Source organism: Lepidochelys olivacea, assembly GCF_965140295.1.
Source record: "Lepidochelys olivacea isolate rLepOli2 genome assembly, chromosome: 3".
Classification (NCBI taxonomy): domain Eukaryota; kingdom Metazoa; phylum Chordata; order Testudines; family Cheloniidae; genus Lepidochelys; species Lepidochelys olivacea.
The window spans coordinates 126,064,118-126,091,072 of record NC_140413.1 but is presented as its reverse complement, the minus strand read 5'-3'; the positions used below and the strand labels follow the sequence as shown (position 1 = coordinate 126,091,072).

Here is a 26,955-nt window from a genome sequence, read left to right as displayed (position 1 = left end):
ATATTCCATGAATGGATCCATATCCCCTTTTCCCACTCTTTGCATGTCATTTCCTGTCTTAGATTGTAAACGCTTCAGGTAGGGTGACCAAATGTCTGGTTTTTGCCTGGAATACTCTTTCAAAAAAGGATCCTGGAGACTCTGGTCAGTACCGCTGACCGGGCTGTTGACTGTCCGGTAGGTGACTCTGTGCAGCGGGGCTGGCAGGCTCCCTGCTAGCCTCCATGCCATGTGGCTCTGGGGAAGCAACTGGCATGTCCCCCCTCTGGCTCCTATGTGTAGGAATAGTAAGGGGGCTCCGCATGCTGCCCCCGCCCCAAGCACCGCCCCCACAGCTCCCATTGGCCAGGAACTGTGGGGACGGTGCCTGCTGATGGGGCAGCGCACAGAGCTGCCTGGCTGCACCTCCGCTGCTCTGCGTAGGAGCTGGAGGGGGACGTGCTGGCTGCTTCCAGAGCTGCTTGAGGTAAGTGCTACCCAGAGCCTGCGCTCCTGATACCCTCCAAGTGAAAATGAGCGAGTCAGTGAGGGTGGAGAGAGCGAGCGACAGAGGGAAGGGGGATGGAATGAGCAGGGGGTGTGGCCTCAGAGAAGGGGCAGGATATGGGTGGGGCCTCGGAGGAGGGGCAGGGCAAAGGTGTTCGGGTTTGTGTGAGTAGAAAGTTGGCAACCTTAGCTTCAGGTCAGGAACCATGTGTACATGTGTATTTTTACAGCCCTTAGCACAATTGGGAGCCCTGATCCAGATTGGGGTCTCTAAGCATTTCTATAAGGAATAATGTGATTAAAAATGTAATCAGTTAATATTCTCTTTTGCAGGTTTGACAGATGAAAAAGTGAAGGCCTATCTTTCTCTTCACCCCCAGGTACTGGATGAATTTGTGTCAGAAAGCGTAAGTGCTGAGACAGTGGAAAAATGGCTGAAGAGAAAAAACAACAGACAGGAAGGTAAAATCTTATTAATTGTGATTAAACATTAATGTTAAACAGGTTGGAGATTGGTTTTATAAACCGGCTTCATTCTTTAAAACTTGTATTTTGTAGCTTAAATGTCAAGGTTGCAAAATTTTTAATAAAGTTAAAAAAAAAAAAAGGCTAGGAATTCCTTATGTTTCTAGCCGTTAGCTATTTCTGGTTGAATGTACTGGTATTCCTTTGTAGAAGTTTAGTCCAATAATTGTAACTGAAAATGAATAAATATGAACATTTGGGCCAACCATTAATCATTACAAACATTACATCGGTGCAAGTTTATTGAAAACATAATTTTGTTTCTTACCTCTAAAATTGCTAAAATACTGAAAGGAGGTTCTGCAACACATAATATGTAGCCTTCAGTAAAATAGTTGGTACGTTACCTCGCAAATTCCTACATGCAACATGAATTAAAATGGGTTTGGATATGAGCAGTGACACATGGATTGTAAGCAAAGGGTAATTATAAAAAGCAATGTATTGAATTATGGGGAGGTTCTTGCGCTGCTGCAGGATCAGTATTAGGCTTAATTTATACTTAACAGAGAGACAAGGTGAGTGAGGTAATATCTTTTCTTGGATCAATTTCTATTGTGAAAGAGACAGACTTACAGCTACATAGAGCTCTTCTCCTTTTAATGATCTGGACTTGTTGATAGCCAACTTGTTAACTAATGCCTCAGTCCTACAAGCTGTTGTACGTGAATGGATACTTGGAACCCTTTTGAATTTAGTGGAGCTGTGAGATGAAAGGTCCTTGCTTGTTCAGTAGTTTGCAACACTGGAACCTAGGTCTGCAGATGAAATTAAATAAAATTATTGCAAACACTGAGGAATGAAGAGAAATAAAAATTACCAGGAAAAAATATTGACAGGCAATAACAATTATATTTTTTCTGGAAAAATGTGAATAAATTCATCGGGGGAAAAACATCATCCAGACGTCAGAGAGTCAATGCAAAGGAGACACTTGGAAGGAATGAATTCTAGTAAAGTTCTGGATCACAGTAGCAAATTGTACATGAGGTTGCAGTATAGTAGGTTGGGGAAAAAAGCCTGATTTTGCTCCGTATATGCAGCAATAAATAGTTTTTGTTGTGTTTTGTTTTTTTAAAATACTAGTTTGAATGATATTCCCCATTTTAAATATATGGAATATTGCCACTTTCCCATATACGAGTCAATATGATTTTCTATAACAATGCAGAAAGGATAGTGGTGGGTGAATCTGGTCTGTTTGTGGTAATGGTGCTAAGGAGTTTGTGAAAGGTAGTACTGCATGGATGGCCTTATTATGTGTGCAGAGTTAAGATGCAGTGTATTTTCTTTGGTGTATGATGATTGTTCTAATGGTGAGATGCCTGTGTTTAGGAAAAGGAGTGGTGGGTACGTACTATTAGGTTCCTTAGTTGTTCTTTCATTTACTTTTGTGGTTTTGTTTTAGGTATAGGTATAGTGCAACTTTAATGGATACACAACAGAGTGTTTATATTTATAATTTATCTACACATACACAACAGCATTTTTCTGTATCAAGTTTGTGTGTCAAGTATGGAGCTAAAAGTTAGGGTTTTTTTTATTTTGACTGTTACTCATGGGAACTGTGATACCCAATAGAACCATAAGTGTATACTATGTCTGTACGGAGAGCTTTGTGGGGTGGGGTGCAGAATAGCCTAGTAACTACTAATGGACTCATTTGAGTCAGACTTCTTACAAATTAGTAAATACTTTGGTGCTACTAGGAAAATCCTTATTTTAGATTACAATAGTGTCTTTCCACCCTGTGCAAAGGGTGATTTTCTACAACAGGCCAGGATATGTACAGGGAGTGATATTCCGTGTGAAATGTAGGTTATGGTGTGAGTTAAGAATATGAGTGCTTAAATGTGGCAGAAAGTTTCAGATAGTGTTTCAGTTCAGAGAACATGACAGTTTTAAGTAGAAGTTATTTTGGTTTGCTTAGAATTTCTCTGCTGCCATTATCTTATGGTGCTTGTTCACACACTTGGGTGTGACATTAAAACGTTCTAATAATGGTGACTTCTGTGGAAGTAAGCTTCAAGTTGTATTGAGCCAACCAGTTAACAAAGACAAGGTAAATATTGACCTTGAGGGTCAATTAGGGTTGCCAACCCTCCCAGATTGGCCAGGAGTCTCCTGGAATCGGCCTCAGTCTCCCAGTTGCTATTGAAAGCAATCTGGGAGATTTTAATAGGCCAAAAATCCGGTCGGTGGCACAGCAGGGAGGGCTGCCTCCGTGCGGTTCCCGGAAGCGGCTGGCATGTCCTTGCGGCCCCGAGGCACAGAGGCAATCAGGGAGGCTCCACACACTGCCCCGCCCTGAGCACTGGCTCCACAACTCCCAGTGGCCGGGAACCATGGCCAGTGGGAGCTACATGGGCAGTGCCTGCAGGCATTGGTAGTGTGCGGAGCCGCCTGGCCTAGGAGCTGCAGGGACATGCCGGTAGCTTCTGGGAGTTGCCTGAGGTAAGCACCGCCCAGCTGGAGCCCACACCCCGCATCACCTCCTGCACCCCAACTTCCGGCCTCAGCCCTGAGCCCCCACCTACACCCAAACTCCCTCCCACAGCCCTTACCCCTCATCTCCTCCTGCACTCCAAGCCCTTGTCCCAGCCCTGAGCCCCTTTATGTACCCAAACTCCCTCCCAGAGCCCGCACCCCCTCTTGCACCCTAACCTCTTGTCCCAGGCTCAGCCCAAGTCCCCTCCCACACTCTGAAACCCTGGGCCCACCCCCAGCCCCACCCCCTCCCAAAACCCAATGCCCTGCCGGGGCAGGGAAGAGCAAGCAACAACGGAGGGAAGGAGGATGGAGTGAGAAGGGGCAGGGCAGGGCCAAGGCCTTGGGGAAGGGGCGGGGCGGGGCAAGGCTGTTTGGTTTTGTGTGATTAGACAGTTGACAACTCTAGGGTCAATAAACCTTGGTTTTCCTTGAAACGTGAAGTCAATGTATAGATTGTTACAGATTTTCTTTATATTTTTGTGAGCGATAGCTAGAAGTCTCTGATTTTGAGCCAAGTTTTTCTTGAATCTAACAAAAAATTTTATAAGTAACATTTTGAAGGAGATAAAGTTAAAAGTTTCAGAAACAATAATTGTGATTTCCATTGACCCAATAAGGAAGCATGTTTTTGCATATTTATTGAATGTCCAAATCCAGATTTTAGGTATATTCATGAGTGTATTTTCAAACTGTTTGTGGGGAGGGGTGCAGATTTGCCTGGGTGGCATTATATTGCCATTTCAGGACTTCGCAAAAATTAGATGGAAAAATGCTGAAGCTATTTACAAAATCAGGCAAATAAATGTGCCTCTCAGCAACCTTCGTTCTGGTCAGGTGACATCTGAACAACTGTAACCAAGGAGAAGAGAAATCATTTCCTTCAAATTATTGTGTGATTAGACAGTTGCTAATGCTAATGACAGTTGCAGTATGCAAATGCTATTTGCAGTTATATAACACTTTTTATATTTTCAAAACTTTATACAAACATTCATTAATGATCACAACCTTCTTGGAAGATAGGAAAGTATTGCACTCCCCAGTCTACAGATGAGGAAACCACAATTAATAAATAATGGGAGAAATGTTATTAATTATACATATTTGTTAATTTAATCTTCAGGATATTTTATTATGAGTAGGATCCTGACAAAGCTTTGGAAGCAATTGCCGTAAATGGACCATTGTACATACAAAAATATTTCAGCTATTCCATTTTGGACTTTGCAAAGGAAAATGTTTTAGATAAACATAAGCCAAAAGAAATCTTTATTTCTGAAAGAAAGCCACATATGCTATATATTAGCTGTAATGGCAAAAAGTCATAATCTTTTAAGAAACTAACATTGAATACATCCTATGGATGCTATTATAATGAGAAGTAGTCACTACTGTATGTTTTTCTTCTGATGTTCAGCTGCAAATGTAAACTCTGAATGAGTTGCATAGAGCTTGATAAGTATGAAATTTTGGAATGAGTGAAATCTTAGTGTATCTTGACAACAATAAAATGAAGATATAATTGGACATGTCAGATTTTGTATATACTTACATCTCTGCCCAATAGCTATATAAAAATATAATTATGCAAATTTAGAGGATTACTTGAACATCTAGATTGCCTTTTCATACATGTGTTGATTGTTTCATATTTACTATTATGTAAGTTTACCAAATACCTATAGTAAGCAAATGCTGTTGAGCACAATGGAAAAGGAGTTCAGAAATAAGTGATTGCCTTCCATATGTAAGTAATATGAAGCTCAGAGTTGAAAGAATGCTCACTATTGGGCTTTGAAAATTCTCTTTTCTATGCTGGGGAGGTATGGTTGTACATATTCTTGGCTCTGCAGAGTTGTACAGGCAGATATTCATATTTTAAAACTACTCCAAATAGCTCAGTTCTTTGAAATTAAGGTTGTTCTTGGAAGCCTGTAGTCACATGTGCAAAATATGACTTGCACCATTGTAATGCATGCCAACTGTTTTTCCTTCTCATAAGAATGGTCATACTGGGTCAGACCAATGATCCATCTAGACCAGTATCCTATCTTCTGACAGTGTCAGATGCTTCAGAAGAAAGAACAGAACAGGCAATCATTGAGTGATCCAGCCTTTGTCACCCACACCTAGCTTCTGGCAGTCAGAGGCTGGGGACACCCAGAGCATTGGGTTGTATCCCTGACCATCTTGTCTAATAGCCATTGATGGACCTATTCGCCATGAACTTACCTAATTCTTTCTTGAACCCCATTATGGTTTAGGCCTTCACAACATTCTAACATTTCCCTTTCTACCCTTGGCACTAAAAAGAAGAAAACAGAAGACACCAAAAGAGAATGGAAAAATGCATATGAAAAACACATACACAAAAGACTGAATACAACGATTCAGGAAAAGAGAAGAAAGACCTTAGAATTTCACTTATCATAGCAAATGATCTATCTAGTAACGACTCAGAACAAAATATTGAACAGAGACACAACAAAATGACAGACAATTCTGAGGCATGCAAACAAATGAGAGGAACACAAAATAAGAGTAATATGAAGAGAACAAATTATCCTAGAACTAAGACAAACAGAAAGAAGACACGCTAACATTTATTGTTGAGGAACAATTTTAGGAATGTGCAGGCTAGCTGTACAGAAAGGTTAAGAACCACTGTAATATATCACAAAGTAGAAAAATTGAAGCATTGACTCTTCCTGCTTTGGTTACATTAGGATCTTTCACATCTGTGAGTCACATACTTATAAATATGATTTGTAACATAATCTGCAGTTCCATTTCATTTTTAAGTGCATGTGAAGGACATCCAGTGGTGCCTTCTAGACATTGGCTGAGTTTTATCTCTTCTTTCCTAAACCTGGATTTGTCTCTAAAATTGAAATTTTGTAACATTCTGGTATGTGCTTATATATATAATTCCAAGAAAATTAGGCAGAAAAGTTAACTAGTCTCTCTCAAAGTAAGCATGAAGAGCTGTAAAGTCAGTGTGTGGACAGATGGTGGCATTCCGTGATGTAACTGGTGTATTCAATAATAATCTACATAAGAAGGCAATTAAAATAACAGATCCATTCCACACAAATTCAGCTTGCAATTAAATTTTTGTATATTATAGCATTCACTTGACAGTAAGTGCTATCGTTAAGCTTGCAAAACAATTTGAGTGAATAACTCTTTGGTTTACATGCTCTTAATTTTCTGAAAAAATTGAACTTTTGGGCAGAAACACTCCATGCATGGTCTCTGGCTAAAGTTGTTTTTTTGGGAGGGGCAGGGTGAAGGGTAAGCAACATCCTTATAGTTGTTTGAGTTACAATGGCAAGATAAAAGGGGGCAGGGGGATTATTTTTAAAGAAAATTATTGCCATGCTTTTCTTTTGCCCCAGACTAGTAGCTCAGAAATTATCTAAGATGTTACTAGTCTTCTTGAAGCTTGAAAGACTGTGAATAAAGTAATTGATTTTTTAAAAATAATCTATAACTATGCTCTGTGAGCATCTGCTAAGAACTTTAACAGAGCATACTAAAACACACTTCCCTTTGACACAGCAGAATGCATGTTCTCCAAACCTGGCTTTGTCAGGGACCTTGCAGGTACAGAAGCTACTGTTGTGTGTGTTTACATTAAGGACAATATCAGTTTCATTGAAACACACACCAGAGAATTTCAATAATCAGACTAATAATAAATTAGAAACATAATTATGGATACTGTTATTTCAGAGAGTCTCCACAATTTGGTCTGTGCTCTGCAAAATAGGAGCTTTAATTTTTCATCTTTTAATTCTTTCTCTTCTTTGAGATGTGCTTTCCATTCTGCGTGCATGTACATCCCATGCACTTGAGTTCAGATTCATTTGACCAGCAGTGGCATCTTGCACCTTAGGAGTCCTAATGACCCTAAAGTGAGGATATAAAGTATGGGGCTACCTCATCTGCCCCTTATTTCCTTTTTACCACCAGTGGCTGTGAGTCAGAATCCTAGCGGTGTCCATCTCTCTCACTCACTGTGTGGCTAACTTTTGTCTTGTAAATAGTTTTTAAATAGCTGTTAGGGTTAATTATGTAAGTAGTAGTTTGCAGTCTTCTCTGGTAAAAAAACAAAACACACACATGCACAAAATCTCTCGCTCTTGCTCTTTCATACTTCTTCTTATGAGACTTTCCCAGTACCAGCTCCTGCTCTTCTTGTTGAGCAGAAGTCTCCTGGATTTAAAAGCTGCCCATCTTCTGATGTGATGCTGCTGCTGAATTATGGGCATACAGGGTGCCACATTGTGCCTTGGAGAGGGACACACTCCTGATAAATGTGCCTTCTGTAGATTGTTCTCTAAGAGAAGGCAGAAGGCAAGAGAGGCTCACAAGAATCTCTTTTTGTTAGAGAGGGCTATACATTCTTCCTCTACATTCTTCCTCACACCTGGCCAACCCTCTTCATGAAGTGCTTCGGAGAGGTCAGGCTTGGTTCATAGTTCTAGGGCTTATGTCTCTAGGAAGATGTCTTCCATTACTGGTAAAACAGCTGAGGTCAGAGGAAAGAAGAAGCACTACTCCTGCAAGGGGCATAGATCTAGGTCACCATCACCAGATCCTGGCAAGAAAAGGCAGAAATCTCCTCATGTTGCCTCTTTAAAGGGTAGCTCAAGACCCAAGATGGGTTCCTCTTGTACCCCGTCAGGCACCACGGCTTGGTAATGCCTCAGAATGAGTTTCATGTCTTATCCAATGTTGATTTGTCAGCACAGAAACTCTCAGTGCCCACCGCTCCAGACCGACAGCCTCTCTTCACCTGCCCTCGGTACTGCTATTCCTAGTTCTGAAAGCCTTTATGGTGCTGATTCGCCTTAGTGTGTCATCTCTACTTAAATCACCACTACTCTCCTGTGTTGTGAGAGTATCACTCCTGGGACTGGGCACCTCTACCATTATGGGATTGAGTGCTTCCTTGGAGCAGGCCAGATCTGACACTATAATTTTGCCTGGGACCCAGTGAAGGTAGCTTCACATCTCGAAAAAGAATACTCATTCTCCTCTTCAGCCTTTGAGCACATCAGGGAAACATCACCAATCTGCTCTCAAAGGTCCCAGTTATTTGATCCCTATAGCTGTGATGGGGAATCTAGGACAAAGTGTTATTTCCCTAGACCTAGTGGTTCCAAACATGAGCATTCGCCTTGGTTCCCTACCCCTGACAGCTCCTCCCAGCCTTAGTCCTATTGGGTGCTGTGACAGTGCACCTCTTTCAACACATCAGGGCTCAGCATTTCTCCTTCTGGCATTGGTGGGTGGCTGGTCTGTCTGGAGTAAATCAGTCTGACTCTGGAGGTTTAATTCTTAGCATTGGTTTATTTTCAGCATTTACAGGGTAGGCCCTAGGGTTAGCCCAAGAGGTTTTTTGTTTTGTTTTGTAAACCACTCCTCTTCCCCCCGTCCTAACTCCCACTGGAGTACTGCCTCTTCTTATGCTGGCTACCAATTGTCAGCCACCCTTACTAACCCATTCTGGGAACCAAGGCCTCATCCCCAAACAGAAATAAACACAAGGTTTCCCTTATAGAAAAAAACACCTGTTTATCTAGGAGAACCTTTCCCCTTTTCTGCACACAACCCTTCTGCTGCCTGTTTCTCATCCCTCCTCTGAAGAGGTTTTTAAAAGTCATAGACTTCACTTATTTGCACTCAGGTGTCCATAATTAACCTTGCAGCCCCCAGCCAGCACGGGTTGGGGGGCGGTCCCTGCAGCTCCCAGCTCCCACGGGCAGACCCCACAACTCTAAGCTGCTGCCAGCAGCAGGGGAAACCCTGCACTCTCAGCCACCGTGGGTGGGGGGAACTCTAGAGCCCAGAAGCAGTGGGTGCTGGAACCTCCTCCCTCCCCATTTTGTCATAGTTTTTTAAATAAAAGTCAGGGACAGGTCACGGGCTTCCGTGAATATTTAGTTATTGCCCATGACTTGTCCATGACTTTTAGTAAAAATAACTGAGACAAAATCTTAGCCTTAGTTATAAGTTGTAGGCATAGAGGCCAAAGTTGGTTACATACGAAATAAAAATAAAATTGCAGTCTAAATTCTACATCTTTTCAGATTAAGCAAGATTTGAATCAAGCAGTTTCTCACCCTACTAGGTGTTGTAAGCAATTCACAGTTCTTAATACACAGGCTTAATTCTGTGCTCAGCTGGGACTTGTCTCTTCAGTGCAAAGTCTTTTCTACTGAATGTTCTTGTTGCTTTCAGAGCAGGAGGGGGAGGAGAGAGGCCCTGGGCTGATATCACAGACTCCAATTTATTACCCTCCGCTCCCCAATCCATGAACATGGAAAGATACTGTCTTAAACATGGAGTTAGGGATCACATGTTCTATGTCTCCTACTGAGTTAAGCAATTCCCATTGTCTAAGTGCTTTAGGAGCGGCTTACTGAGTGAGCGGATTCTCCTTAATGGGCCAGCAACACATTGCCGAATGTAAATCTTTCTTGAGGGTGTTAGTTTCTCCTTTGTGCCACTGAAAGGCCAGCTGTGGCTATCTCTCAGACTCTCAACGTATTTCAGGTTTCAGGGTAGTGGCTGTATTAGTCTGTATCAGCAAAAACAACGAGGAGTCCTTGTGGCACCTTAGAGACTAACACATTTATTTGGGGATAAGCTTTTGTGGGCTAAAACCCACTTCTCCTCGTTGTTTCAACATATTTCAGTAACACACACATAGCAAAACTTCATAACTTCAGATACAATGCTAACACACATAATTCAACTGGATGGTAATGTTCAGCAAATGATCCCTCACAAGGCACACTTTGTACAAAACCTGTCATAATCATATCACAGTGGGGAATATGAGGGTTCCAGGGTGCTGCTTTGAGGTACAGAGTGTCACAGATAGGGTTAGAAGCGACTTCAAAATAGGATTATTTGAATTGGGACAATGCTTCTAAATTCATAGACAAATATCATCACAGCAGGGAAGAATTTAAGTCTCTTGTCTCTGAGTTTCCATGGCCATCTCTTAACAGGAGATCCTGAAGGTTACAGTTTTCTGGCATGCCTACGGAGGTACAGACAACAATAGAAGGTGTTCTATTTGAAGGCTGTCACTTTATTTAATATTAAGATCGATGAGGCTCTGTGCTCATTTAAATATTCTTGAGCAACATTGAGATCTTTGGATGTCTAAGCACCTGCTTAGAGGAGAAAGCCACAGCCCTATCCTTAACAGACCAATTTTCGAATTTTTCAAAGTCATTTTGAATTCTAATCCTGTGCTCTAAAGTGTTTGCAACCCCTCCCCTCTTGGTGTTATCTTCAGATTTCATAAGCAAACTCTTCACTCCATTTTCGAAGTCATTAATGAAAACATTGAATAGTATCAGCCCCAGGACTGATCTCTATGGGATCCCACTAGATATCCACTGCCAGTTTGACAGCAAACCACTGATAACTATTCTTTTGAGTATGGCCTTTCAACCAGTTGCATACTCATCTTCTAGTAATTTCACCTTGACCCCATTTCCCTAGTTTGCTTATGAGAATATCGTATGGGGCTGTGTCAAAGATACAAAAATCAAGATATCTCACATCTACTTCTTCCCACCTATCCACTAAGCCAGTAACCCTGTCAGAGCATGAAATTAGGTTGGTTTGGCATGATTTATTCTTGAAAAATTCATCATTGGCTATTTCTTATAATCGTATTATCCTCTGGGGCTTACAAAATAATTGTTTAATAATTTGTTCCAGTACCTTTCTGGGCATCAAAGTTAGGCTGACTGGCCTGTAATTCTCCAGGTCCTCTTAGTTTCCCTTTTTAAAGATAGGAACTTTGTTTGCCCTTCTCCAGTCCTCTGGCTCTTTACTTATACCCATGAGTTTATACCCCATTAGTTCTTGAAGATAATTGTTAATGGTTCTAAGATTGCTTCAGCTATTACCTTAAGAACCCTAGGATAGGGATTCTCACAACAAATTCTTTTGTGGCCTCAGAGTGCAGCCAGCAACTCTGACAATATTTCCTAAAATACTTACTTAATTTTAGGGAAAAAAATAAATATGCACATGTACATGTCCAAATCATTGTAATTTATTTATGTAGGGTTTTGTTTGCAGACTCAATAATAAAAATAATGTATGGTTGTCTCTATTCGTTACTGAACCTAAACGGAATAGAAACACATATAAGGTGCTTTGCATGTTCTTGTCTTCGTTGTTGTTTCTTTTGCTTTTTGGTTTCTTTATTTTTTAGACTTGCTAGCTAGAAGTCTGCTAGCTAGCTGAGAGGTACTGAAAAGTGATATTAACAAATATACGAATATCACTTTTCACAGCAGACTTACTCATCCCCAGCAAACCAGGGTACAATTAAGTCCAAATGGGGAGATGGATAGGGAGGCAGCAGGGGCAATGGGGGAATTGACGGGGGACTGGGGAAGGCAGCACGGGCTGGGGCAATGTTTGGGGTTGTGAGCCTGGGGTCGGCACCTGAACCCACTGCCACATGCCCAGAGCCTGCCACCCCAGGGCTGAAGCCGGAAGTCCGCCCGCTACTGCCCCCAGGAAGGTGGGGAATTCATACCGGCTTCCTGCTCCTCTGGCATTTGTGGCTCCAGAGGTGGGCAGGGCCCAACCTCTCCTGGCAGCCCCAGGGGAGGAGCCACTTCTTTCCCCCGCCCCAGTCACCACCCAGAAGCCTGTTGCTGCAAGAAAAGCCCCTGTTGGCTGGCTGCATGCGGCCATGGTGGCCGCATTTGAGAAATGCTGCCCTAGGATGACTTTCATCAGGTCCTGCCTACTTTAATACATCTAACTTATCTAAATATTCTTTAACCTACTCTTTCCCTATTCTGGCTTGTGTTCCTTCCCCATTTTGGTAAATATTGTGTTGAGTATCTGGTCACCAATAAGCTTTTTAATGAAGACTGAAGCAACATAGGCATTAAACACCTCCGCCTTCTTGATATCATCAGGTACTAGCTCTCCTTCACTGCTAAATAGAGGACCTATGCTTTCCTTCATCTTTCTCTTGCTCCTTCTGCGTTTAAAGAATCTATTATTGCCTTTTATGTTCCTTGCTAGGTGTAACTCATTTTGTGCCTTCGCCTTTCTGATTTTGTCCCTATGTGCTTGTGCTGTTCTTTTGTAGTCTTCCTTATCAATTTGTCCATATTTCCACTTTCTGTAGGATTCCTTTTTGATTTTGAGGTAATTAAGGAGCTCCTGAAAGAGCCATAATGGCCTCTTACTATTTGTACTATCTTTTTTTCGCATATTTTACAGTTGTGCCTTTAATTCTGTTTCTGCAGCCAGGCTGCAGAATATCCTGGAAGACCACCGCAGCAAACATTTTGCAAATGACCATGAATGGTCAAAGACACCGTCATGCAGGACATATGACAAGTGAGATCACCTAATTATAAACCTATTTGCAAAGAATGAGAACACAAAATGCCACATGTTCCGCTCCAGAGGGTGCCAGATCCCAAGATCTCTGTCAAATGCCTTTCTGATCCCCTGGGCTCCAGGAATAATATTCATCAACCTACCTATCCCGCTGGTACCAAGGGACATCTGGAAGCTCAGACAGTATTCAGCCATGATAATCAGTTCTGATATTCAGCCCCAGTGAATCTGTCCATTCATCTGCCAATATATATGTACCTCTTCTTCCAGAGGTAATCTCCCAGAAGGAGGGGCAACTATGCCATCCAGACTCAGCTACATTACACCTAGACTTGAAAGGATTAGATTTTTAATGGTAAATGTCAGTAAACATCAATTTCTCCATACACATACAAACTGACAGAAAAATATTTCCTTCAGTGATAATAGAAATTTACAGATAGGCAAAGAAAGAAGAATGTTGCTTGAGAACTTGGAGTTTGATTTAGAGTCATAGACTCATAGGTCTATTGAAGGATATTTACTTTGAATATTTTGACATGTGATGTTGACAGTTTTTGTGTTTTAATTGTTATAAAACTTTGGAACCTGCACCAAAAGACTCAATCGTTCCCAAACCCTGAGGTTGTCTTCTGCACAAAAGAGACAATTTGTCCACTAGTCCTTTAGGCTTATATTAAAAGCAAATCTGTCCAGTGCTGAATCATGAAAAACAATTCTTCCATGGTCCAAAATAGAATGGGAATTGTTTCTTTTGCAATACCTCACATTATAATGTTCAACTTTAGAGTACACTACACTGACTTCTATTACATTAATCTCTTCCTTTCACCCCAATCTCCCTTCCTACGCAAGCGAGTCTTTGAGAGTAATTGATGGGTTGTTACCAATAGGAAGTAGGTAATTTCTCAGTATTTGTGGGTATGGTATGAAAAGGGAATTGTTTTTCTGCTGTGTTGTGGGCATGTTAATAAAAAGAGTACAACAAACGTGTATGGTTTTAGAGTAAGTAAGGTATGATTTTGTTTTCCCTTCATTTACTTTCTGGGTTTTTGTACAGCCTATGTTTTTAAAGGTTTTATTTGGAAGAACTTTTTACTAAATGGTGCAATATAGAGATGTGTCATTTGCAATTTGTCCACAGACTTTTAACGTGTGAAAGGTAGCTAACTGCCAAATGTTTCTGCTTAGCAGGAATGTTCTTGTATCAGTGTATGTGTGGTGCTAAAAATCTGGCAGTTTGCTATCAGCCTGTAAAAATAGGAGGAAGGAGCCTATGGAGGGTTTGCCTATTTTGGGAGCTCTACAGCTTCAAACCATCCAGTTGCTAATACTAGTTTGTTCAGCAGGTTAATGAAGTACTTCCAAACCGTGTATATGAAAGAGCAGTAAATATATTCAAAAAGTGGGAGTATTACTCTAGTAGCAACATTTCATAACTCACTGCAATTCTGATACCTCATCAGACTGTGCAAAAGGAAATGACATGGCAGCATGTTAATAACCTCCATGTTTTATATTTAGGCTGTATTCATGCTTCACTGATGCTGTAAGCATGCCGTTTCATCCTGATGCAGCCTTGCTGTGCTTACGTTCCCAGGATATACCAACAAGCAGGAATACTTGCCAAAAATGAACAGTGAATATGTGAATTGTTTGGGCAGTGTTCCACTTACAATACTGGCACTGGGATAGTAACTGTGAGCTTTACAGTTTATCACTCAAGCCTACTACCATTTATAATTTTCAGAAGTATCTGGGGAGTCTTCTCTTAAATGTAAGGTACCATGAAGATTGGTAGGATTAGAAAAAAAGTTGTGAGCATACCCTGCTTTATAAAATGGCTTCCTTCTAGTTGGAAATAATAAAGTTGGCTGGTGAGGATACTGAACTATGTAACTATGTAACTGACTCAATAGCATTTCAGATGCCCCCAAGCAGTGTCACACATGCCAATGTGACATTATGAGAGAGAAATAATTCATTTTTCTTCATAATAATAATTCATAATTCATCCTTCATTCCTCTCCTTCCCTTAATCCTCTTCCTTATTTCCTTATGTATCTCCATTCCTTCCCTTCCCCATTATAAGTATTAAGGTGAGGAAGTTGGTTCCTTTTAAGACCATCTAGTTTGACCTCTTGCATAACTGACGCCATAAAACCGTACAAAGTGTTTCCTGCATCAAGCCCTTAACTTCTGGTTGAGCTAGAGGAGAGGCTTCCAAACTTCACTGGTTCATGTATCACCTTAAAAAAATGTTATGAAGTAAATGGATGGAACATGAAGTTCAGATCTCACCAGTAGTACATGTACCACAGTTTGGGAACCCCTGAGCTAGAACATATCTTATATGAAGACGCTTGCTCTTTATTTAGAGACTTTTAATGATGGAGACTTCACAATATCACTCGGTAAATTATTCCTATGGTAAATGACTATTGCTGTTAAAAATTAGTCTGACTTTATCTAACTTCAGCTATCAATCACTGAATCCTCTTATGCCTTTGTATGCTTCTATCAGGGGATGAATCAGGGTTGCATAGTGGAGGAACTGTTAACTATAAAGGGTGGCCATCATGTCCCTTGTCCTACACCACTTCCCACAGCCCCCACTGGCCTGGAGCGGCGAACTGCAGCCAGTGGGAGCCGTGATTGGCTGAACCTGCAGATGCGGCAGGTAAACAAACTAGTCCGGCCCGCCAGGGGCTTTCCCTGAACAAGCGGCGGACCGGCTTTGAGAACCACTGATCTATAGGACCACTGCTTCATTTGTTGCAGCAGTTGGAAATTGTGTAGTGACTAAGGCAGGGGACTGCAGGAAGAGAAAAGATGGTCTCATGGGAGTTGAATGTTGCCCTGGGGAGTTGGATTCTGTCCCTGCATTTCCCAAGCCAAACTTTTCACAAGTGGCCACTAATTGTGTTTCTCATTTTCTGGTTGTGCAATTTGAAACTTTTGGAGTCAGAGTTGCAGAAGTGCTGAGGACTCACTCAGCTGCAACTTGGGACCACTGCTCTGAACATATAAAGGTGCTATACAATACTAAATACTCTGAAAGATCAGGCCATAGGGATTGCACACTGGGCACTCCAGACTACTGGATACTTGACAAATTTAGCTTTCATTCCTCTGTGCCTTAGCTCCCCATGTGTAAAATGGGATAATAATATCATTTCCACACTTTGGAGGTATGTTTTGAAGATAAATTTGTTAATATTTTTGACGATCTTGGATGCTGTGGTGAGGAACACTGCAGAAGAGTCCACAAAGAAATTAATAATTCTGTATGCAATGCAGGATTTGGATGGTGTCCAGTAAATAAAGCCTAGGACCACATATTAAATGATGAGGGTAAAACAATATATTGAATAGCTACCCATACAATGATCACTGTGCGTCCAATGCACTGAATGAGGCAGATGTCATGAGAAAAAATAGTATGTGATCATGTAACTGAAGACTGTATGATAATGCATAATCACAAGCCTAGGGTGGTGGTAATTATAGGCCTGTCAACCTGGCATTGATTCTGGGCAAAATAATGTGACAGCTGATATAGGACTTGATTAATAAAGAATTAATGGAGGGTGATATAATTAATGCCAACCAACATGGGTTTATGAAAAATAGATTCTGTCAGACTAACATGATATCTTTTTTGATGAGATTACAAGTTTGCTTGATAAAGGTAAAAGTGTTCACATAATAAACTTCTGTAAGGCATTTGACTTGGTCCTGAATAATATTTTGACTAAGAAACTAGAAAGATATGGCACATTCAACATGGCACACAGTAAATTCATTAAAAACTGGCTAACTGATAGGTCTTAAACTGAGAGAGGCAAGATTGATGAGGTAAAATAGTTTAATAGACCAAATTCTGTTGGTGAAAGAGACAAGCTTTTGACCTTCACAGAGCTCTTCTTGACCTGAAAAAGAGCTGTGAAACTCGAAAGCTTCTCTCTCTCTCACCAACAGAAGTTGGTCCAATAAAAGGTTCTCTCACCCACCTTGTGTCTCTCATATCCTGGGACCAACATAGCTACAACATCAGTGCAAACAACACAGGTCTTAAATTGTAATTGTAAATGGAGAATCATCATCAAGCAAGTGTGCTTCTAATGGAGTCCCACAGGCATTGGTTCCTGGCTCTATACTATTTGATGTTTTAATTAGTGACCTGGAAGAAAACATAAAATCATTAATGATAAAGTTTGCAAATGACACAAAGATTGTGGGAGTGGTAAAAAATGAAAAGGACAGGTCACTGATACAGAACAGTCTCGACTGCTTGATGAACTGGATGCCAGCAAACAGTATGTGTTTCGGTATGACCAGTGTAGTTATAGATCTAGGAACAAAGAATGTAGGCCATACGTAAAGGATGGAGGACTCTTTTCTAGGGAGAAATTACTCTGAAAAAGACTTAGGCTTATGGTAGATAATCAGCTGAACATGAGCTCCCAGTGAAATGCTGTGGCCAAAAGGGTAAGGTGGTCCTGTGATGTATAAACAAGGGAATATGGAGCAGGAGTACAATTGGTTATATTACCTTTGTACTGTACCTTTGTACTGTACCTTTGTACTGTACTTTCTATTCACACTACAGCAGCCACTATTGGAATACTGTGTCCATTTCTAGTGCCCACAATTGAGGAAGGATGTTTATAAACTGGAAGAGACCTCAAGAATGTTTAAAGGATTTGAAAACATGCCTTGTAGTGAAAGGAACTCAATCTGTTTAGTTTATCAAAAAGAAGGTTAAGAGATGACGTGATCACAGTCTGTGAAACCAGGGTGGATTTCATTTAAATCAAATTGATTTAAATCACTAGTCAGGAAGACTTGATTTAATCATGGATTTCTACATAAAAGTGCATTCTTGTTGGTTGTTATAACTTTAATACATATTCTTCACAACTCAGAGATAGATGGAGGTTTCATTTTTAGAAGGTACTCACTATACATTTTTAAAGTGATTTATTTTGAAAACTTTTCAGACTAGTATCACAGCTATATCAGAAAATGCATGATGGTTTGGTTATTTCATTTACCAAAGGTAATTGAAGCAGATATTTATGAAGTCATTGGGAGGTGAACTGTCTCCAATTCAACAGGTTAATTATTATTTGGAGGATTTTCTTGCCATGCTGTATAAGGAGGAGAACATCTCCAGACATTTAAACTATTTTATTAAACTAAAACAACAACGTTAGGTATTCTGGATTTTTTTCTTCAACAGCAAACACATAATATTTTAACAAAACAAGGACATGAATTTTTGAATTTAGTTAAACATTCAAGTTTTTTAAAATCAGGTTTGTTTTTGTTATAATAGTTTTTAACTAAAATAGTTAAATGAAATTAAAAAAACCCACAAAAATTAAAACGACTATGTCAGCCAGGTCAACATGAAATACTTAGAACATTGGCTTCTGCAGCTAACTCAGTCATCTTCACCTTCATTTTCCAATTTGTTCATAATCTGGTAAAGAAAAACAAGCTTTCCTGCTTTTTCAGGTCCCAAACGATTTCTCAATTTGGAATCAATTAGTCCAAAGGAAGAAAATATTCTTTCTACACCGGGAGAAGAAGCTACTGCTGTTAAAAGTGAGATTATCACTTCAACAGTCTCTGAATCCAAGTGTTTAAGTGGCTTCCACCAGTTCGCTGGTGTGACTTTCTTTAAAACAGCAGCAGCAAACATATATTTCTTGAATGGTTCTTATTCCCAAAGTTTCAGAGTAACAGCCGTGTTAGTCTGTATTCGCAAAAAGAAAAGGAGTACTTGTGGCACCTTAGAGACTAACCAATTTATTTGAGCATAAGCTTTCGTGAGCTACAGCTCACTTCATCGGATGCATACCGTGGAAACTGCAGCAGACTTTATATATACACAGAGAAATTGGTTAGTCTCTAAGGTGCCACAAGTACTCCTTTTCTTATTCCCAAAGTGGGTCTCTTTTACGGCCTGCTGCCATTATAGGTTTTCCTTTTCTAGTGAGAGAATAGTATGGTAGATCTCAAATCAATGAAGGCTACACTCAGAAAGACTTCAAGACTTCGGGAATATGCTGCTCAAACAGTTTCACTTTTGTTTCTACTGCCTGTCCCTGCCTTCTCACATTTATCTCCAGAGTTCTTCTCCTTGTCTGGATCTATTCTGTCCCCAGCAATCTTCTATTCATTGAACTTTTTGAAACTTTGCACTTTTAGAGAGAGATAAGGGATTGACTCTGTGTACACAGATTTGCAGAGTGTCAATAGGGTTGAGGTCAGTTATTTTTCACCTCAATATATTATTTATTTTAAACATTTTTGCTGTTCATAAGCATGTTATCTCTGGAGATACAAATCCACAATTTGAGAACTGCAAAACTAAGCATCTCTGATGGTATCTTCTAGACCGAGCACTGAGTCCTATTGGGTAGATAGAAAGATTAACCTAAATAATCTATTCAGAAGCCCTTGGAACCCCATAAGATAAGGTCCCTAATCCATGAACTATTGGAAATCATTTACAAAACTTTTCTTCAACGTTACATGAATATACACTGGACCCTCGCTAGAACGTGAGATTTGGGATCCATGCCAAGTACCGTGTTATAGCGGGGACCACGTTAAAATGAAATTACTGTATACAGTAAATGTCACATCCATAAAGTATAGAAAACCCTAGAAAATAAACTCCTACTTGAAGGAAACAATAAACGAGAAAAAGTGTTGCTTTATTAGAGATTTAAAGTAGACATTACAATAAACTAGTCTAGTTTTTCTTTAAAAAGTCGGTGAGTTGCTTTTGCTTCTTGCTGCTGTCTGCTTCCGCTTAGCAAACTGCAAAAGACTACGTAGCTGCATAATTTTTATAGGCTCAACGTCTTGCGACTCAAACCATCTCAAAGCAGTCTCTAAGCCAGCTACGGTCGCAGTTGATGTTGGAACGACGTCCACTTCATCTTCCTCCTCTTCTTCCACGGTGAAGGCCAATTCTTCAGCTTCTGGAATGTTGTTTGGTCGTACTGCCTGAAGAATTTGGTCATCCATTAGACTTTCAGCAACGGGACAAAATTCTTCTGCTTCATCATCACCTCTTATCCAGGACTCGATATTTTGTGGCAGAACAGTTACCCTGAGCCTGGACAGTTGCTGGCACAGCTCCTGCATCCACAGCTCCTGCATCCACTTCCAACTTCCTCCTCTGTAAATCCCTCGAAGTCAAATTTCTCGTCAGATTGTGATCTACTTTCTTCATTTTCTTTCAGGAGCAGGTGGCCAAACGACTCTCTCAGTCCCACCATCCAACAGCGGTTTATTGTTTCAGCGTGTAATGAATTCCAGGAATCGCCGCCAATGTAAAAGAAGTCTTTTATAATCAACTTATTTAGAAATCGGTGACAGACAATTCGCTTTCTATCATTTGTCATACCAAGTTCTGTCGATAGTGCTGCTTAAAAATGGTGATAACACCTTGATCAAGTGGCTGGATTTTGGAAGTCGTGTTTTTAGGTAATTATTCAACCCGTATTATACCATCATGGTTTCTGAGTCTTTCGGCTGGAGGATGCGCTGGACAGTTGTCTCGCAAAAGAGCGGCCTTTTCTTCTAAGTGTTTTGCCCTCAAATGCTTTCGCACAGAAGGGACAAATTCAGTGAAGAATCATTGTTCAAAAATCTCTCTTATCATCCAGGAATTTTTGGAGTTTGGAATATGAAAACAGCCGGCAATTCACATTTACGTGATGAAAGCACCGAGGCATGCGAGACTTTCCAATGCACAGTGGTTTTAATTTATTCTTGCCTGTTGCACGCACACAAAACGATAAAGTAAGGTGATCTTTTGCCTGTTTATGTCCTTCTTTCTTATGTTCATCTGTTCTGACAGCCAGGGTTTTATCAGGCAACATTTTATAATAAATTCCTGTTTCGTCTGCATTGTAAACCTGTTCCTCTAAGTAACCCTTTGCCTGTAAAATTTCCCTCAGCTTCGCAGGGTATGATTGCGTGGCGTCGGCATCAGCAGAGCGTTTTTCTCCCGAAACTGCGATCTGAGAGATTCTGTGTCTTTTCTGAAATCGCTATAGCCAACCCGAACTCGCCTTGAAATTGCTGAATTCGCCATTAAGTTCCCAGTCGAATTTTTCCGCTTGCATGGCTACAAGTGGACCAGAAATCAGAATGCCTTTCAGCTGTTCTTGCACAAACCATGTGTAAACCGCAAAATCAAGATCGGCATCATTCGCTAAACAGACTCATTTTCTTTGAAGGCCATGCTCTTCATCCAGGTTATGAATGTAAGTTCTGAGCTTGTCAGCATTCTTTAGCCATCCACGAATGGTGGACTCGTTAATGCCAATATTGCAGCTAATCATTGTCTGGGTTTCGCCATTCCTAAGTCGTTCGATAGCATCCAATTTCTGCTGCACCGATTAAGCCTTCCTTTTGCCTGACATTTTTGACATCTTTCTAAAGATAAATACTGTACTTGTACATTTTTATTACATTACATTTGTATGGCGTTCTAGACCTACAGAAATCGTCTTAGGGCTTGTCTACACTACCATGCTGGGTTGATCTAAGATACGCAACTTCAGCTACGTGAATAGCTGACATTCTTCCGTCGACTGCGCTTGTGCCCCTCGTTCTGGTGGAATGCTAGAGGTGACAGGAGAGCACTCAGCGGTCGATTTATCACGTCTATACTCAAAAAAATTGTACTGTACAGTACTTAAGTTTGAGATCCATGGCCGTGACTGCGTTATATCCGAATTCACATTATGTAGACGATCTGGTGTATTGTCTCATACTATAGAATTAGGATTTATAATCCCTATTCCATGATGAGATATCTTTGAGCTATAATGTATCTTAATTAAAACTAACTTTAGATAGGTTTTTTCCTCAAAAAGCATTTTATCAAAAAAATCCAATTTAAATTAAACAAAATCAGATTTTTTTTTAAATCATTGATTTTTATCCACCCTGATGAATACTTACACAGGGAATGGAAATTTGATAATAGAAGGGTTTCAATCTAACAGACAAAGATGTAACAGGATCCAAAGCCTGGAAGTTGAAGCTAGAGAAATTCAGACTGGAAATAAGTTGGAAATTTTTAGCAGTGAGGGTAGTTAACCATTAAAACAACATATCAAGGATTGTGGTGGATTTTCATCACTGGCAATTTTAAAATCAAGATCAGATTTTTTTAAAAAAGATATGCTTTAAATCTAACAGGAACTTAGTTCAGGGAAGCCCTGTGACCTGTTTTATGCAAGATGTCAGTCTGGATCAGTGGTTTTCAACCTGTGGTCCTCAGTCCCCTCGGGGTCTGCAGGCTATGTCTATGGCAGCAGTTTTCAAACTTTTTGAGCTGAGCCCCCTCTTTGAGTTACAATTTTTGCTTGCGCCTCCCTGCCTAGACAAAAATAGACACAATACCTGCCCCTCCCCGCTCAGGTTTTCAGGATGGGAGAAGGCGTGTGCGACAGTTTCTTGGGGCAGAGGCTGCTGGCAGCGGAAATCAGTGTAGCAATGTTGACACTAATCCACACATGGGGTGTCCTGCTGAGGTAAATCGGGTTGGAGGTGGGGCTTCCTCCCTGAGCGCCGCCCCCCCCCCCCCCGGCATTGCTGGCCCAAACTGCCTGGCATTTCCAGACCCCCTCCCTGAAAATTCCTCCATGCCCCCCCAGAGGGACTTGCCCCGCAGTTTGAAAACCTCTGATCTAAGAGGTTTGTGAAATGTTGTTGTTACCATAGAACAGTGGCTTTCAACCTGTTTTCTGTGACTCCTCGGGGTCCGCAGACTGTGTCTAAGATTTCCAAAAGCGTCCCAACCTCCATTCAAAAAATTTTTGGGATCCACAAATGGAAAAATGTTGAATATTGAACTAGAGGATCACAGTGGTCTATTCTGGCCTTATACTTCATTACTCTATGAATTAACACTGCATTTATTTTGTCATTTACATATTGGCTACAAATATTGAAAAATAAATGCACAAAGATCCAGATCATGTGTTCTATATATTGCATATATGGTATTAAAAATATGTTGGTGAGTCATGCAGTAAATATTGCCATTTACTTATCTCCCCGGAAACATAGAACACCTGAAGTTGAACATAAACTCGTTTCTTTCCATGGAGATATGCTAATGGTAATATATATATTATGCTCCACAAATTGATGTGTTTGTCTCTCTATGGGAAGAGGCAAGTATCCACATCTCTCTCCATCTCTGACTGACGTTTAATAAAGAGTGCCAACTAAGGTAAATTTATCTTTTATACTCAGGCTTTTCATAAACATTCAGGTTGTCTAAGACAGAGGACTATGAAGCACATACAAAGTGTATCAATTTTAAAATAGTTTGTAACAGAGGAATTAGTATTAGATGAATCAGGGCTATCCGTTTTATAGCTATCATTTCTAGCAGTGTTGTTAGATAGATGATTATAAGAATTTAATTATTCTATACTGTGTGCTTGGCTAGATTTAGTCTGTCTGCCCAGTCTCTGTTCATCTGCTGTTGAAAAAATATTTCAGAGCCTTTGTATCTTGTGAGTAATTGAAATTCACCTTATTATCCTACTGGGATGATTTAGTTGGGGATTGGTCCTGCTTTGAGCAGGGGGTTGGACTAGATGACCTCCTGAGGTCCCTTCCAACCCTGATATTCTATGATTCTACTGACCATCAGTAGTTCTAATGCTTTGAAGAGGTAAAATTACATAAACGTCAAATTATCCTGTGCGCTTCTTTATGCTGTAAAAATTGAAATAAATGCTGACAATTAAATGCAAATTAGACTGCATTAAACTACTTTGTTACCTACAGTAGCATGTTTTATGAATGCATCTTAATTTGCAGCTCTCTAGTAAAAGACATGAATATGCCATCTCATTCCCAGCTCTTTCATTCCATCCACCACTCAACTCATTGCTTCAAATAATCAACAATCAAATAATCAATAATCATGAACAGGTGCTTCTGTTAATCTGTTTAGCTCCTAAATGCACATTTGTTGTGAGCTCCATTTACTGTTGCTTATATATTTGTTGTTGGTGAATTCCACTGCTATCCAGTGTAGATGTATGGTTGGCGCTAATGCCAGCTGTAAGGCCAGATGCCATTATTTGGGCATAGACTTTGCAATTTCACAGCAGAGCAGTATCTTTATGAGTGCAGTGTGCAAGCTTTTGTTGCCTAGGCCAGTGGCTGTCAACCTGGTCTGGAAAGGTTGACAGCCACTGGCCTAGGCAACAAAAGCTTGTAGACACATTAGGAACCGTCTATGTTTTTTCCCTGTTGCCTATTCCTCTTGTTAAACTTATAGCTGGACAAACATTAGTAAGTTGTCATAGGCATGTCTTTGTAGGAAACTCTTATGTGTCCTCCAGTCAGATAAAAGATTTATACTACAATGACTTAAGTGTTTTCCAGCAATGTCCTTGTTACCACATTTCCTCAGAAAGCTTAGCTTGTGAGCATTCACCCATGACAGCTGTATCAATGTCCATTGTGAATAAATTTCTGGGACATTTTAATGTCCAAGGTGGTTATATTAGCAGTCATTATACATATTGTAAAATACAGTGAAGATGGCAGCATGGAAATTGACAGGAAAAGGTCTTTAAAAATGAAATATAGAAAAAACTAAGAAATCTGGTATCAAGTTCTGTTTTTTTCTATCAAAAGTTCTTAGTTCAACTGTGGAATGGGATTTGTCAAGTTATCAATCAATACAGTTTGACCAGGACCAGTAGGCTAAATTATTCCCTGCAAAATGTTTGAAACCTTGATTCAAAGTAGTCAACACAAAGGGATAATGGAGAGTTAATAAAAGTATAATGAATCTTCTCAGAAATACTGTTACTGTCAACCTTTTTTACACTTTTCTTTGAAGTTTCTTTTACTGGCCACTTTCCGAGGCTGAACGTTAAATGGACTGTTGGCCTGATCTAGTATGACAATTCAATGTACCACAAATAAAAATAAGGTATTATTTAGCTATTTTTCTTTTGGGGAGACTGCCCATTCAGAGTGAGAATCCTGAAGGTAAATCTGTCAACCACGCTATAAATTGCAACATTCCAAATCCCACATTGTGTCTATCCCAGACATAATACTGCAGTAATATTGTTTGTCACAGATATGGTCATTCCATCGGAATACTCCTTGAAGAGAAATCTATTAGGTCAAAACACTCAAGAACTATAAAGATAAATGTGGAAGTTGTATGTTTCCTCACAGACAGCTCAGTTTAAGTGCTGTTTCTCCTGGTGCAGTGATACTGGTTAGATGCTAAAGAAAATAATTTCAAACCTACTTTGAAGAAGTTCACCTTAGTCACATTTTTCATAGCAGATGTTGCTATAGATTACTTTGAAGTTGTCTCTAGTGGACATAGTGGAAAAGACTCCTCTGTTTACATGGTTGGCAAGTTTATAATAATTTTTATTTGCTAAACCTTTTCATTTGCTAAATTAAGAAAGGGTAGACTATTTGGCAAGATTCTAAAAAAACCGGTCCTGGGGTCATCTGAAAAAGCTAAACATTAAAAACCTTCCTCAGAACTTTAAAGATGGGATGAAATTATTGTGAGGAAGAAGCATTCATTTGGCCTGTATAACAAACAAATTAATCAAGAAAGATTCCAATTATAGCAGAGCCAAATTTTGAAATAGGAGCAATGAAAGTGGCAAACCAAGCAGGATTCCACAGATTCCTCAAGAACAAATGCCAGATCAAATGCTTGACAATCATTTTTGTCTCCCAGATAAAAAGTCTGTAGTTAGGGGACATCTGACTTTGTTTTTCTTCATTCTTCCCCCACCAATTAAAAACAAAAATCTCAGACAAATGCATCTTACTGGTTGTGGTACGGGAGCAGTTTTTCTCATGCCTTCTTCATGCATCTTGCAAAATAGAGGAACACCTTACTCCACAACCCGCCCCCATCCGAGGCCATCAGTTCCATGACTGAAACCTCAGTGTAAGCCTTAAAAGGCACCTGATGATTTTTTGAATCCATCTATTCCTGCTGGATCCACAGTTACCATGGTGGCTCTGGTTAATCATGTTGTGCTTCTAGAACACGCTCATTTGGACCCTTTGGATCGGGACCCCCCATGCAACACTGTATACATTATCTTCAATAGTGAAACATACAGGAAAGAAGTGTAAGGCACTTACACACAACTCCAAATGTCAAAATTTTGCTCCAAACCAGGAGAAGACAACCAGTCCATCTCAAATGCATTTCCTCTAAATTTGGGGTGATTTGTGGGATTAGGTCTCCTTCATGCCTTCCCTCATCTAACTGAGGGAGTTCTTAACAAAATCAAATGAGACTGAAGGTTATTCTGATAGCAACAGCCTGAGTGAGACAAAAATGGTTCTAGGATCTATTGTGACTATATCCTGCAAATCTAAACCTATTGACCCAGCAAAGTGTGTGGATTTTGCCTACTGTTTGAATAGATCTAAGGGATACAGAAAATGACTTAGACTGTCTCTTCTCATAAGAGTAGAGGGGTCAGGCAGTCACATCCCAATACCTTTCTAAGAGGTTAGAGTCTATACTGAAGAGTGTTAGAAATACATTTTTGTTTCCCTTCTAGAAGGGCTTAGATCTCAGTCAGCTAGAGCACAGGCCACTTTCATGTCCTCCTTTAGACATATTCCAATATTAGAACTCTCTAGAACTGCCAGTTGGATCTTGATTCATACTTCTCAGAACATTATTTCTTAGATCACAAAAGCAATATTGCAATCCCTATTAAACTAGGACTCTGCATCTGGAGAGAGGAGCACTGCTTCAAACTTCTAAGTGTGGGGTTGTGCAGAGGCTACTTGAAGTGAAGGTTACTTACCTGTAACCAAAATTATTTGAGACAACCTCTCCACAGTGTAACTCTACATGCACGTTTTCCTCTTCCTCAGAGTTCTAGTTACAAATTTGGACCTGAGGAAGTTTCAAAAGGACACTTTTTTGGCTGGGCAATGCTGTCTTAGTTTCGCCCTTTAGCATCTTTAATTGGC

General features: G+C 40.2%; 1 protein-coding gene across 2 annotated transcripts in view; it reads left to right on the top strand.

Annotated features, from left to right (window-relative positions):
• The window catches only part of PDE10A (phosphodiesterase 10A), a 337,153-nt gene that overhangs the window by 119,631 nt on the left and 190,567 nt on the right, over positions 1-26,955 (top strand). For both annotated transcript variants that reach the window (XM_084623497.1, XM_084623496.1), the window contains exon 2: positions 820-948. In XM_084623497.1, the coding sequence (XP_084479623.1) occupies positions 820-948 (129 nt within the window). The remainder of the gene's footprint in view (positions 1-819; positions 949-26,955) is intronic.